Source organism: Lichenostomus cassidix, chromosome 2, assembly GCF_008360975.1.
Source record: "Lichenostomus cassidix isolate B80296 chromosome 2, HeHo_3.0, whole genome shotgun sequence".
NCBI lineage: Eukaryota > Metazoa > Chordata > Aves > Passeriformes > Meliphagidae > Lichenostomus > Lichenostomus cassidix.
Window position 1 is genome coordinate 20,073,979 of NC_139482.1, and position 14,878 is coordinate 20,088,856.

General features: G+C 44.7%; 1 protein-coding gene across 1 annotated transcript; it reads right to left on the reverse strand.

The window, feature by feature from the left end:
* Nucleotides 1-4,833: 4,833 nt before the first annotated feature.
* VIM (vimentin) lies at nucleotides 4,834-13,005 on the reverse strand. The gene is made up of 9 exons (XM_085050601.1): nucleotides 12,365-13,005; nucleotides 12,122-12,182; nucleotides 8,172-8,267; nucleotides 7,870-8,031; nucleotides 7,276-7,401; nucleotides 6,344-6,564; nucleotides 6,209-6,252; nucleotides 5,706-5,791; nucleotides 4,834-5,198 (listed from the first exon to the last, which is right to left on the reverse strand). Exons 1-9 carry the CDS (start codon nucleotides 12,904-12,906, stop codon nucleotides 5,157-5,159), a joined length of 1,380 nt encoding a protein of 459 aa, XP_084906727.1. The 5' UTR covers nucleotides 12,907-13,005; the 3' UTR covers nucleotides 4,834-5,156.
* Nucleotides 13,006-14,878: the final 1,873 nt, after the last annotated feature.

The following is a 14,878-nucleotide window of genomic DNA, read 5'->3' on the forward strand; positions in this document are numbered from 1 at the left end:
TGCCCTTAGTGCAGGAGGAGGGAAAGTGGAATAAGGCTGCAATATGCTGTGGATAGGAAAAGAGTCTTATGGCTAAGGTAACTACACTGTTGGAGAAAGGGATTTTTCCATGTTTGTGCAAAAGCTTTCCTGGCTGAAGCTGAGAATTTCACTTGAACTGTGCTTTGCACTGGTATGCCATAATGTGTGAGCTTCGTTTTGTGAGGACTCGATCTGAAATCCATACTGGGAAAGTACCTGGACCTGAAATCAGCAAGTGCCTTAAAAGTACACAGTGCTAACCACCATCCCTGTGGACCACTGAGCTTGGCTTCCCCTTCTGACCTTAATTGCTGTGCTCCATGGCCCCATGTTTGAAACTGGGCTGACAATATCCTGCCTCTCACAGTGGCATTGCAAAGGACCATGAAGAACAGCAGAGGGTACTCTAGAGGAAATTAAAAATTCAGACTCTTTGAAACTGATGAGCTGAGGAAACACACATGCAGGGGATCTGAAACGCTCTAGCAGTGGTGATTCCTAAAGTGCTTTTGGGTATGCTCACTGCTGGATAAGGTCCCTGAACTTGCAGCTCAAATCTGTAGGATTAGGCATGAACGTAAAGGGACCAAATGAAGACTGAAGATGTAATTTTATTTTTGGCACCTCCTAGTTCTGCATGCATGACTGCACTCCAGTAAACGTCTCTTATAGCAGTTTATTGTATGCAAATTACTTTAAAATTTTTTGTAATATCCAGTCTTCCCTTCCCCTGTGAAAGGATTTTATAATTAAAATCTCCAGTACTTGTTAGGGCACCAGCAAAATTCTCTATCTATCTGTTCATCCTCTCCAAGTATGGGAATTTATATCCTCTGCATGCCTTCCCTTGCAGCAGTTGGCTTAAGCAAGCCCTGGCCAGGAGCAGGAGCCTCCCAACTCCAGGTGTGTTCCAGCAGGACGTGATCTCCACTCAGCATTGTGTCCTTGGTGACTGTCACCAGCAGCCCTGTGACAGGGATATCAGCCACAAGTGTCTCCATGCTCCATGGGTGCCCAAAGGTGATTGAGAATGTACAGGATATGGTTAAATGGCTAATGGGAAAACAGACCAGTCTCAAAGCGCCCAGTAACCTACTTACATTTGGAATCTTGCACCTGCAGAAAGGATTTTGAGTGTGAGCCCTGTGAAGGCTCTCATCACAGGTGCTGGGCCTACACTGGTGGGATTTGGCTCAAACCCCAGCTGGGAAGATTCCCAACGAGCTGGGATGAGTAGGTCCCTATAAGCAATTTTCTGAAGGTTCCTTGGGTGTTTCTGAGGCTTTTCCCAGCCCCTGTCAGCCCGTGGGGCAGCACCCTGCAGCCTGAGGCCCAGCAAGGCCAGCCCCCACCACCAGCACTGAGGGATGGCTTTCCACCATGCTGCCAGCAGCCCTCAGCCAAAGTGTCCTGAGCGATTTAACCTCACAGTTAAACATGCAGGACCTCAGAGCAGCCTTGTAGGTATTTCCTCCGTGCACTTAAAAAAATACAGGCGTTCCCACCCAGCACCCAGCACAGTATAGTGTCAGTGAAAGAACCGGATTCATTTACAGATGTAACGACTGAAAAGAGGTGCCACAGGGAGGGGAGGAGAGAAGGGCCCAGAGCCTTTGGCTGGGACAGAACTGTGAGCACTCTGTGAGCCAGATAAGTGTGCTGAAATTAAATATTGGGGAGGAGAGGAGAGAGGAGAGAGGAGAGAGGAGAGAGGAGAGAGGAGAGAGGAGAGAGGAGAGAGGAGAGAGGAGAGAGGAGAGAGGAGAGAGGAGAGGAGAGGGAAAAAAAGAGAAAAATAGAATGGGAGGGAGGGAAGGGGAAGAGGGGAGGGAAAAGTATAATTACTGTATACTAAAGCAGACCAACTGGATGGCAGAAGAACTGCATTAGCTACATGTTCCAGGGGGTTAGAATATGGAGTCTCTGCTAACAGTTTCTCTGTTTTGCAAGATTATTTAAAAAAAAAAAAAAAAAAAAAAAAGGAAAACAAGCTTCTGGCTACATGAGGCAAAATAAGCTAAATATGAGGATTGTCAGTTTTCTGAGGGATTAATATTGTTTACTGTGGGAACAGCTCACATATTTGGAGGCACTCCCTATGTAAGCTCACAGGAGCAGCTTTGTGGGGCTCACTGGAGGGCAGGGCAAGAGCCTGGCCATGGGTGGGGGCTGCCTCACTTGTGCAGCTGCTGCCTGCAGTTATTAAGATGTGAAATACAGTTTGGAGGTCAGCTGCTGGCTCAGCACTGAGCAGCTTTCAGTAATTATATATGAGCATAAGGCTGGTGCCCCTAGATCAAACACTGAGAAGTTTACACAGCCACTGTCCACTCTCCACCATGAGGGTGCACTCACACTCGCAGGAGTGCAGGTTTTGGAGGTTTCCTGCAATCTTCCTATCCCCTTGGTAACTAGGTTTATTTATTTTTATTTATTTTTCTATTTATTCTCAGGACTGAGAGCTCTGCCACATGCTCCTCTGTGCTCTGAGTAACCTCAAACACTGAAGAGCCAGGAATAACTCCTTTGCTGCAGTCAGTGCTTGAGACAGGCACTTCTTTTATCTACTGAGTGAAGCAATCAAAGGCAAGAGCAAGCATTGATCCAGGTAGCTGGTGGCAGAGGGGGAGCAACATCTGAAAGGCTATCCCAACCTCCAGAGGTCAATGTGTCTTTCAAAAAGCACACTGTGCTGTGGGTCTCTGCCCAGAGCCACTGAGGGTCCCCACCATCCCCTAAAGGACCTGGCTCTCCCTGCCCACATGCTACCAGATACCACCAAACCAGGGCTCTCACTTTGCTTTAGCTGCAAGAAATTACATTTAGGATTGGCTCAACTTTTTCAATACCGAGATCCAGTGAAAGACTTAAGCAGTCTGCAACAGGCAGGACATCAGCCCCTTGTTCCATACTTGTCCTGAAAGGCTAATGACACCCGTGCCTATAGTGTTCAAAATGAGATATTACACATGCCCAGAACTGTCATTATCACAGAAAAGACTTCCCATGCAAGCTCATTTATGCTTTTTTCTATCAGTCTGGATGTTGAAAGGTAGTAGAAAACCTGGTGTCTGTAACCTCTGCAGCATGAAAGAGGCTGGGTTCACTCTCAATTTCTAGTGAGACTATCCTACCCACCATATGGTGGACCAGGTTGAATCTGTTCTGCTTTGCTGAGGCAAAAGCTGTGGCTGAGCCTTGGGTCCAGGCACTCCCTCAGAGTCACTTCTGGCCCTGTTGTAGGAAGGAGTCACCAGAACAAACGCTGGCCCAGCTGCAGGACTTTTCTCTTGGGTAAGCACATAAAGCACCAAGCTGGACATATCCCAGCCTAATGGATTTAAATGTATCATCAGCCCACCTTTGGTGTAAGAAAGAGAAAATTCCCCCCTGGACTGACAGGAAGTGGAAGTGGGAGGCTGAAGCCTTCTTTGAATACTTACTAGAGAAAAGTGGGGTAAGAACAGCACCATGCCTTGTTTGAAAATTTAGGTGCTTTTCTGCTGTGAAGAGCAGCTTCAGCACTTCTCCCTGGGTGGCTCAAAGATGCAATCTGCCCTCATTCCTTGCCCCTGCCTTCAGGTTGCAGGATAGCTGTATGTTGGAGTGGCAGAGGATTTCAGCACATCCCAGGCACTGTTCACCTCCCTCTTTAATGTCCTGGCTGCAGGTCTCCTAACCTGGTGCTGCCAGCAACTAGGATGAGAAAAGCAGACTCCTACTGCCCCCACACATCCTCCTGTGCCTGCACTGCATCCGGTTAGTCACCTGCTTGAGCAAAAGTAACAATATGGATGGAAAAGGAGTAAATGGTTCTCATCCCTATCAGGTGGAGGTAACTAAGTTTTTCTCATAGATCAGTTCCCAAGTGCTAGTGAGAGTATTTGGACAATATGGAAGCGCTAACCTTACCCTGAATGCTATTCATATTTACCAAACAATTCCAGTTTGCATTTACTCATTCCAGAAAATTTATACCTCAGTAAAAGCTTACAAGCAGGCTTTACAGAAGTGACACAGAACACTGCAGCCACTTTCATGGGGCTGTACTGTAGGTCTTGATTGTGTTAAAATTTGAGTAGTATGTTGCTCTGCAAAAGAAAATTCAGCTACTCACAGAGCACGTCAACCTTCCACTTCTGCCTCCTGAAACACTATGGCACGGCAGAGGGAAGCTTCCTTGGTCCCATTCTGCTGCCCTTACACTGATGTTAAGCAGAAAGCACCAAGCATGGTGGCTCTCTATTTTAAAAAAGGGTTTAAACACTGGAATTGTCAGCAAAAAGGCAAGTTAGTTGCTCCTAACCCCCCACTCCAGCCAAAGCCCTCATTTAGCTTCTGTAATACCAACAAAGCTTTGGGAACTAGTTTTTCCTGGAAAATTAAGTTAATGCACCAAGTCAGCTGTTAGCTTTGCAAGGTGCTGTCTGAGATAAGGGCTCACATGAACTACTTTTCTGCTACATAACTACTGCATTTTATAAAGCCAAGTTTTAAGGTACTTCAGGCATTCTTACATCTAGTAACTGAGTTAACTAGTATATGGAAGCAAGATTTTTATTAGCTTGAAGTATCATTTTATTCAAGTGATAAGAAATATCATAATACATTATGCATCTGCCAGTTATAATCCATTTTAATTGGTTCCAAAACCTAAGCAGTAAATGAGTAAGACAGTTTATCTAGTTAAACTGAAAAAAACAGCATTCCACACAGCCAGTACTAGAGATGTCAACCGTATAACAATTCCAGCATTATGTTGTTATGGCTTTCCAGAAAGTCATGAAGTTAACAAATTAGAACACATCAAGAGCCATTTTCCAAAGATTTATTGAAGTAGCGACAGGTTGCTCATACTGTGCTGGAAAAAGCAGTTTTATTGAATTCAGATACTTAAAAACAGTATTGCAGCACAAGATATTGCTATTTGTAAACTAGACTCCATTGTAAACTCTAATCCTTCAGGGAGAGTCAGTTTGCAAGATCTAAGACCTATTTCCTAGCATAATCATCTTGCGCTCATGGAAAAACTGCAGAAAGGCACTTGAAAGCTGTTTCTTCCTTTAAGACATGGACTTTTTCAATCTTGCTGGTAAGAATTTCTCCTTTAATAAGTATGCTTCTTCACTTCAGCTTTACTCCAAGTCATCATGGTGCTGGGAAGTTTCATTAATAACCTAACAAAAAACAAACATATTAAGTTTTAGTAGGAAGACTGCTGTGGCTTTTTTAAGAGTTAGAAGTGGAACAGCCACTTCCAAAGTGTTAAAAAGTGAGCATCAGTTCTCACTTATGAGAATTCTGCTTTGTAAACAGCATTCAGAAACCATTTAAGTTTGATTCACTTAGACCAACAACAGCACCTTATCCTAAGCAAGTAAAGCACCTCTGTTTACACTGCCCCATTTTCCTACAGAAATCTTTTGAGAACTTTTGAACTCAGCTGGACTTAAATACTCAATATACAGGTAACAGTCAGCAACTTAAGGTTTTACTGTCAAATAAATTTTGATTTTTTTCCCCCGAGAATCCTGTTTGCTATAGCTGTATGTTCAGTCATACAGCCTGGAGTGCCAGTTGCTGTTCTACTCAATACTTACTACCACATACAAGCTGCAGTAAGCAGTAGGCAAGCTTAAGAATTTACGGCAACTAGCTGTGATAGAAATAAAGTTACCACCAACCTGTCCATCTCTAGTTTCGACGGTCTTAATTAGAAGTGTTCTCTTTGAGTGAGTGTCAACCATTGGCTGAGACTCAATGTTGGTTTCTGCAGAAGAAGATGTATTATTACCAATAGTCTAGGATGAAGTGCCTCCCCAGAGAAATGAGGTAACAGATTTTAGTGTCTACTTTCAGAATCCCAATTTAGCATACAAAGAAGTCTCCTGCTCTGAATAAGCCAAATCTTCAACATTTTCTCTCTGTGCCCCTTTAAAGCACTTTCAGCAGGCATCCAAACTAATCACTTGCCATGTACCAATATTTAAAAATATGTGTCCAGGAAAAAAAGTGCTCCTACCATCCAAGGTTAAGTAATTGCAAATACTGTAGTTAGATCCAAGAAGTGCATTCACAACCAACTGCAATTATGTAAGTTCAAAAACCAGCATAAAAGGAACTATCCAGAACCCTCATGCTAATGGACAGAGCAACTGTCTAAACTGAAATAGCAGAAACAGCTTACCTCTCAGGTTCAGAGAAGCAAAGGTTGGAATAGGCATGTTAATTCTGAAGAAAAAAGAAATTCATAAAATCAGACATGGACATAAAGTAACTTCTACTAATTACTGCATTTAGAAAAGTGTCTGCATGTGATTACCTGCTCTCTTCACCCTCCAGCAGTTTTCTGTAGGTGGCAATCTCAATATCAAGAGCCATCTTTACATTCAGCAGGTCCTGGTACTCGCGGAGATGGCGAGCCATTTCTTCCTTCATGTTCTGAATCTCATCCTGCAGACGGCCAATAGTGTCTTGGTAGTTAGCAGCTTCAACAGCAAAATTCTCCTCCATTTCATGCATTTGGCGCTCCAGGGACTCATTCTGGAAGAGAATAGTGAAATCAAGCACTGCTACAGTTCAGTCACTCTTCCCCACCCTATAGACCCTTCATATTTATAAAAGTTGCATTACACTAGCATCCCTTCTGAAAATGCCCAGACATGTCCCAGATTTGTTATCTCCTTATCTTCCCTTTGCAAAATCAAGGAGGGTTATTCTGCTACATGATCTGAGGTATGTCACATCTCTGTTCTACCAGGTGGTAAAGCCATCCTATACAGTAAGCCCAACACATGCAGTTCAAGTCAGCATTCAGACAGTCCTTAAAGAAGATTTGCAAGTGTGCTAAACACTGTTACATGCATTTCAAGCCTGTCTTTAAGGCAGTCAGGTTCTAGCAACAGCAAAAAAAAGCCCCTTTCACTGTTCCTCCAGGTTTTTTTTAAACCTTAACCCGTACCTGACAGACGAGGCATGAGCACTTTCAGAAATAAACAGTGAATATTACAGCAAAATAAACAGTGAATATTACAGCAAGAGAATGAACTCATTGTTTACAGCTTAAGTAAGACTAGTTTGGTGTATCAATCTAGCCAGTACAACATTGTGCATGCACACAAATTGAGCCCATGCATCCTTTTCAAAAATATGCTGCATGGCAGATCACCTGCATCCACATTAAACTCAACAATCAAACTGCAGTGCAGTGCTTAAAGCTGCAAGGAAGAAGAACAACTGCTGTCTTTTACTTACGCTTCCCTTAAGAGCATCAACTTCGCAGGTGAGAGACTGGATCTGCCTGCGGTACTCATTCGCTTCCTGCTTGGCCTGGCGCAGGGCATCGTTGTTCCTGTTAGCAGCTTCAGAGAGATCTGCAAACTGGAAAGCCCCAATTTGGTTAGCACAACACTTCAGCAGAAATGGTGAAACACACTTTCTGTGGACACAGCAGTTGAGGGCAACTGAAAGTACAACAAGGGTTAGCACCTGCAATGTTTAAATATTAGCATTACTCTTAATATGCCTCTCTAATTTGTTATATTAGAATTCATTCCCCACCCTGTACATTTCCCATCTTTTCACTATTTTTTCCCTCATTTCTCCAGTACTTCATCCAACATCTGCTTTCAGGTACAAGCACAGGAACGACTCCCCAGCATGCACCCATTACTTTGATGCTATAGTTAGGGCACAAAATGTTTTCAGTTGTACCTTTCCCAGACTAGGATTTTAAAAAAGACTGTGTCATGGCTATGTTCATGTCCATTAGAGAGACAAGGGAACAGCAAGTGCTACAGCAAAGGTGTTAAATTGAATTAGTTGCAGTACCTAATACATTTTACTTACTTTGGACTTGTACCACTCTTCAGCTTCCTGAAGATTCTTAGCAGCAACACTTTCATACTGTTGGCGAACATCACGCAGGGCAGCAGTAAGATCAGGCTTAGAAACATCCATATCAATTTGGATGTGCTGTTCCTGGAGTTGGGCCTGCAATTCTCGGATTTCCTTAGAGAGAAGCAGACACTCATCATTATTGCACAAAAGCACAGAGAACATATACAGGTGGGGACTCTGGGACAAAACCAGCAAGAAGCTTCCTTGCTAGACAGTCTGCATCTAAACACAGATCTTATTTTTCAGCTTACCTCATCATGAAGCTTCTTCAAGAAGACAATCTCCTCTTGCAGGGACTCAACTTTGCGCTCAAGATCAAGACGTGCCAGAGAGGCATTGTCAACATCCTGACCAGAGAGAAGAATGATGCATAATCTTACAAAACTGATGTAGAAAAGTCTTTTGCAGCAAGTTCAGCAGCATACAGACTGATGCTACATCTGAGCTTTTGACAAGACAATAGGAAATCAAAAGTTGTAACAAACCTTTTTGCCATTTCCTACCCTTAAACAGTCATATGCACCTTTATTGGGAATTTGCAAACTATCTGCATATGTTGATTATACCATCTTTACAGACATGCTGCTGAGCATGATCAAGAGCACACAGATCATGGTGGGTGTAAATCGTACAAGTATTAGAGTCAGAAGCTAGCAGTAAGTGCTTCTAGCTTGACTACACTGAAAGAAAGTTAGTCTTGCAATTTGCAAACTTCCCTTCTTTTCAGTGGGGCTTAGAACAGTAACACACATGCCTTTATGCCTATCAGTGGGCTTAACTTATGGACTCCCTCGTGAGTAAGCACAGAGCCCCTCAGATCCACAGACCACAGTTTTAAAGCATACTTGTAAAGCTGGTGAGGTACATATAGGAACTGCAGCATTTACTTAATGCAAATCAACAGATCTCCCTTGAGAAAAAGAAGGTGTGAGCATAAACACAAATTGAGCTACTCATCACTGCCTACACCCTCACAGTGCTGGCAAAGACTCCACCTTTTGCTAGACGGAGATAGTGTTAATCTACAGCAAAAATTCATTTAGAGCATAACAGAAGACACGTCATGAGGGTCACATGGGAGCAGCTTGAATTAGTTCAAAAACATAACTTAAGAGTACACATTGATTGGGAACTTCTTACATTTTGAATGTGTAGGGCATTTAGTTTGCAAAGGGGAAGATTGTTCCTTTCACAGTAGTTACATCCACAGCCACATGCTTGTGCTCACAGGGTATTAACATATCAGGTTCTCACAGCTTACTCTAAAGCTATTTTGGATTGCCCAAAGCATAAGCACGCCTAATCAGCAGTTCTCTTTATTATGGTACCTTTGAAATAAGGAGTGTTTTCTTTAGACTCCTAGAAAGCTTTTCTTCATCACTCCTACTCTGGGATAAGGTCCTTGCTCCAGAAAAATTATTCTGTTTACTTTATCCAGCAAAACACCCCTTTCATGCGTCATTCCATAACTTCTCTATCAATTCCACTTGTACACCCACAGTTCATATCAGCTCTGTTTTTCAGTTCAGGGAAAGAATTTCCTAATTAATTTTTTCTCCTCCCCCCAAAAACCCTCAAGGATCATTCTGGCAGAAAATTACATGGCTATAACCCAACATGTTTACACAATTGGCCAGACATACTAAGATTTTCTACAGGATTTTACAGAAATCTTCACCCTGTGAAGGCTTTTAATTTTTTTTTTAATAACTGAATAGGTACAGGATTTCAGGACCTTATTGTAAATTGAAAGCAACTTAAAATGAAGACACAATATAAGGTATATACTTTACCATATGCTATCATTTATATATTCTCTATCATTAGGATTCAGTATTTCCGTAGTTCGTAGATGTATGGAGAACCACAAATGAATGAGTTACTTGTAGCCCGAATGAACAACTACAAGTCATAGAAATATGCAGCTGGAATACACACTGGTTTTATCCTAGGGGATTCTTCAATGCAAGTCACAGTTTGCAGGGCTGAGCATCCATATTTACTTCAGACAAACCTCATGTTAGCCACGACCTGACCTGTTAGTCTTGTCACAGGTTCAGGACCTATTCCTTGCTGCCAGAGTCACTGACAAAGCTGCAGTATACAACTTTCTCACTAAAAGTAAAGCTTGTCCTGCCCCAAAGGAAAGTACTTACTGAACCTTCACATTTATTTTATACAGTACACCCCTCAGCACATTAGTGAAATCACATATGATACTTTTCTGTTCTGATGTATCTGCTGAAGTGTTCCAAATCTTTACAACTATACAACTTTTCAGTGAAAAAAGAATGATTTAATAAAAACCTTTGTGTTTTTTTTAAATGGAAAGCACAACAGGATATTTCAGCTTCAGTGCTCCATGAACTTAATTTCACTTTCAGAAGAATAAAACATACACTGAAACAGATTTAGGTTTCAAAACCTGTATGTTAACTCCATCCTTGCCAGTAAGGAAAAACAAGGCATGACTTATGTTCAAATCAAACACACCAGCATGCACCAGTTCTGTCATTAGTGGATTTAGTGTAGAGTTTCCATAGACAGTGATTTGTATTTCTTATGCACAAGCCACAGCTTAGGTGGTTAAACAGATCCAATTCTGACTGTCCTGCACGCACACATCTGCTAGAGGCTGAGTTCCTGAATGACCCCTTTCCAAAGAACAGGGAAGAGCTGGAAAATGAGTGTGGAATATGCACAAAGCCAAGTTCCCTTTAAAGTCTAAAGCCTTCATAAGGTTCAACTGTTTTGAAATACAGACATGCCTAAAGTGCATACCAATTGAATGCAAAAGGTCATGTAAAAGCCAGTCTTAAGTTAATTGATCCTTCAAGTGAATTCAGCAATGAATCAGAGTAGATGACGTTCTCTAAAACTTAAATTAAATGCTCCCTCATGGAACTTCACACTACGTTAAATTGTCTTAGCACTCAAAAAAAACCCCAGAAGCTTAAAATAAGGCAGTATCTCAAACTGCTCTGTTTCACACTTCTGTCCCCAGAACACCAGTGGAGACTGAATTCCCAGGCTCTGAATGGGAGTAGGTGTTTCGGTTTCCCCACACTATCTATGAACACACCTGCTCTCCTTCAAGGACAATAAATATACTGCAGTCAAAAGCCTTTCCCAGGGAAACACTGACAATCAAGTGGTGATTTCCTGAATAGTGACTTCTATTAATGCTTGTGAAGAGCTCTGGAACAAAGTCAGCCTGTACCCAGCTGCCTGGAGATAAGGGCAGTCACTTCCAGACTGGAAGAATGCTAGCAATGCTGTTTTATACCAGCAGTTTTAGGGAAGAGACCTTGTTTTGAGAAGGCACATTCCTAAATATCTCCTAGTCCAAACAATGCCTAATCTAAGTTGAAAGCTGGCTTTGCACAAGTGAAAACTTGAGCTTAAGAATTTTTGAACGCTGTTTGTACAGTTGTTTCTGGTTGTCATGTAGGTTTTGCTTTATCCACATAACATCACAGCATCCTACAAAGATTAAACTCTAACATAACTTGTTTCCTAGGTTAACATCTTTGTTTTACAGAGAATTAAATTCCATGTTCTTCATGGACACCCAGAGGAGGCAGGCTTGAGACTATGACCTCGCCCCAGGAACATACTGTCTTCTTCGTGTCAGCAGACAACACCCACATGAAAAACCTTGAATTTGAAACTGTAGTCCAGTAATGCACTGACCAGTGATTCATCAAAAAGGAGTTCCATTTTGTATAAAAACTGGACTATAATAGACACATTTCGCTAGAAATACGCCTGCACCATTACACATTTAGTAAGAATGCAGCCCACTGCGCCCTCCCCTCTGACACAAAGGGATCTATTATTTCAATCTGCTGCCACCACACTTGCCATAATGCCTGTATCTGCATTCCACGGTGAATCCCATAGAAACCATTAATACCCTTCAGCCAAGCGAGCAGATGGCCCCCTTTCACTTTTGTTGGATCGGAAAGTGATTCCACGTTGGGGCGTTTTTTGTAAAACGGGCTAGACTTGGATAAAGCAAGACAATAGTTTCCCTCCCCTCCCCTCAGACCGCAGCATCCCCCCAAAGAAAACACGGAGGGCTTGCGTGAGAACTGACGGAATCTCTTTGTGCAAGGAAAGCAAACTCGTGCTATCCCACCCTCCGTCCCAGGCAGAGCCGCCACCTCCCGGGGCCCCTCCCTCCTCCAGCACCGCTAACCTGTCTGAAGGACTGCAGGGTGTTCTCGGCCTCCTCCCTCTGAAGCATCTCCTCTTGCAGCCTGGAAGGAGCAAGACAGCGGTGAGGAGGGAGCGGGGGCCGCCCAAATCCCCCCGCCCAGCCTCCCGCCCGCCCGGTACCGCTCGGGATGCTCAGGGGCTGCCTCCGCGCCAGGGGACAGGGCGGGGGCGAGGCAGCGGGAGGCGCCGGCAGCCAGAACCCGCGTCCCCCCGGCACACTCACTTCTCCCGGAGCCGCATGATGTCGTCGGCGAGGTTGTCCCGCTCCACTTCCACGCGTGCCTTGTCGTTGGTGAGCTGGTCCACCTGTCGCCGCAGCTCCCGCATCTCCTCCTCGTAGAGGTCGCCCAGGCGGGACGTGCCCTTGCCCTTGAGCTGCTCCAGCTCGGCCAGCAGGATCTTATTTTGCTGCTCCAGGAAGCGCACCTTGTCGATGTAGTTAGCGAAGCGGTCATTAAGCTCCTGCAGCTCAACCTTCTCATTGGTACGGTTTGCCTTGAACTCCGAGTTGATGGCGTCGGCCAAGGAGAAGTCCACGGAGTCGTGGAGCCGCATGGGCGGCATGCTGCTCCGCAGCCGCACCGACGTGCTCTTGCTGGCGTACATGCCGCCGGGCGAGGCGGACACGTACCGGGCGCTGCTGGGCCGCAGGGCGCTGCCCAGCGAGTACCGGCTGCTGGACGTGATGTAGCGGGTGCCGGTGCTGGGGCGGCTGCCCCCGCCGAACATGCGGCGGTACGAGGAGTTTTTCGTGCTGATGCTCATAGCGGCGGCGGCGGCGGCGGCGACGCGGGCTTTGTAATCCGGGAGCGGAGCGGGGAAACTCAGCTGTGCGGCAGGCGAAGAAGGGCGGCGGCCCCACCCCGGGCCCCTACTTATGGGGCCGCCTGGCCCGCCCCGCCGGCCCGCCCCGCCCCGCCCCGCCTGGCCCGCGGGGAAGGGGCGGTGGCCGCGGACAAAGGCGGCGAGCGGGCAGCTCGGCCGGCGGGCGCGGAGGGCGGGCGGCAGCCTCTGCTAGGGCTGAGCTCCGAGTGCCGGCAGCTTTCCGCCGGGGCTGCGGGACGTGGCAGGGCGGTGGCCCGTACGGGGGGCGCGGGGAACCCCGGCACGGCGCGCCCGGGGAGCACGGCGGTGACAGCAGCGGCATCCTCGGCGTCGCGGAAAGAGGCGCTGGGTTTCCCCGCTGCCTCTCGTTGTCCCTCCGGAGTGAGCGCGGGGACTGCGAGAGGGGAAGTTTAATGTTATGTCGCAAGCCTGGCAAAATACTCCGAATAAGCTATTAAAATCCCTTTGTATACATAAATAATCTTTCTAAGAACCTTTCTTTTCTTTCTGAAAGTAAGATCAGGGAAAATGATATTAACTATTCACAAAGGGCTGCCAAATGTTCAAAATAAATACCCAGAAAAATAATGTATGTGTTCTCTTTTGCTGCTTCCCATGATAGCAATCTCAGCTCCTGTGCTTAAGACACAAACTTTACAGGTTCAATATGTTTTCCCTGTAGCTGGGTGAGCAATCACATGCCTAAGACTTAATTCTGCCATTATTGTAACAATGATCCCAGCAATAACTTACTTTTTTGTGTGGACAGTACCTTATTGAAATTGCTACATCCAAGATCTTGCTCCGGGATAACAACTAGGATAGTAGCAGGCTTGATTTTAGCAAAAGTTTGATTCTGCACTGTTGTACCCAACAGACCTTTGCTATTAATTTCAGTAGGCACACGATCAGAGTCTTCTTTTGACAGCACCTGGCAAAATTATAATTATTCATTAGACAGGATCTGCAAATACATGTGTAACATAAAAGGCCAGGCAAAAATCCCAGTGTTTTAAGAGCAATTTTACTATCAAAATGGGGCTACCAGCAGTAGAGAATGATGTAGGTAGTACAGGACAATAGCAATGGTATAAAAGTTAACAGAGAAAAATTTTGACTGAGTAGCAGCAGATTGTATCAGCATGAATGCCGAGGTTGCTTGAGGAAGATGACAGAATCCCTGCCATTTAGATAATTTAGAACTTGAGTGGCCAAAGCACGACTCATATTCTGTAATTCTGCACTGATGTATCAGGTAAGGGTATCTTTTTCCTCTTTGCTATGGGAAGTGAGTGATACATTGTAGAGGTATTATCTGTAATGTATTACTTCAGCACTTAGGGGATGGAAAAACTACCAGTGAATTTTGATTCTTTTTAGCTTGCAGTCCTGCAGAAGTAAATATCTTCACTGGAAGTTCTGATAAACCTAAACATGAGCAATGGGTAGAGAGAAAGGTAATCATCCCACCCCAATCCACAGTAGTCAATATCGCACTTCACGTAATGCACTTTACAAGGAAGAATGTGAACCTATATATTTTATTAAAGATCTCGGGTTTTTGGAAGGAAATTGTGCTTTGCTTTCATTCTGTTGGCAACCAAAAGTGCAGGAATGCAGTTTGTATCTAAATGTAGCTCCTTGAGGTTTTAATTTCTTTTGTTCACTGAAGCTTAATCAAGCAAAGGAAGCTGACAAGGTTGAGCTACTGAAGTGCTTGCAGTATAAGTCCTGGGCTACAGCTCATTCCATTCACCCACTGAATAAGAGGCAGAGGTCACACAGCATTCCTGAGGCTAAGGGTTCCCGAAGCCCAGCCTGGACGCTGTTGTGCTGCCCAGCCCTCTCAGAGCTCTATTTAAGCCATCAAGATTGAGCTGTAAGCCTTTGTGAGCCCTGGCACAAAAGTATG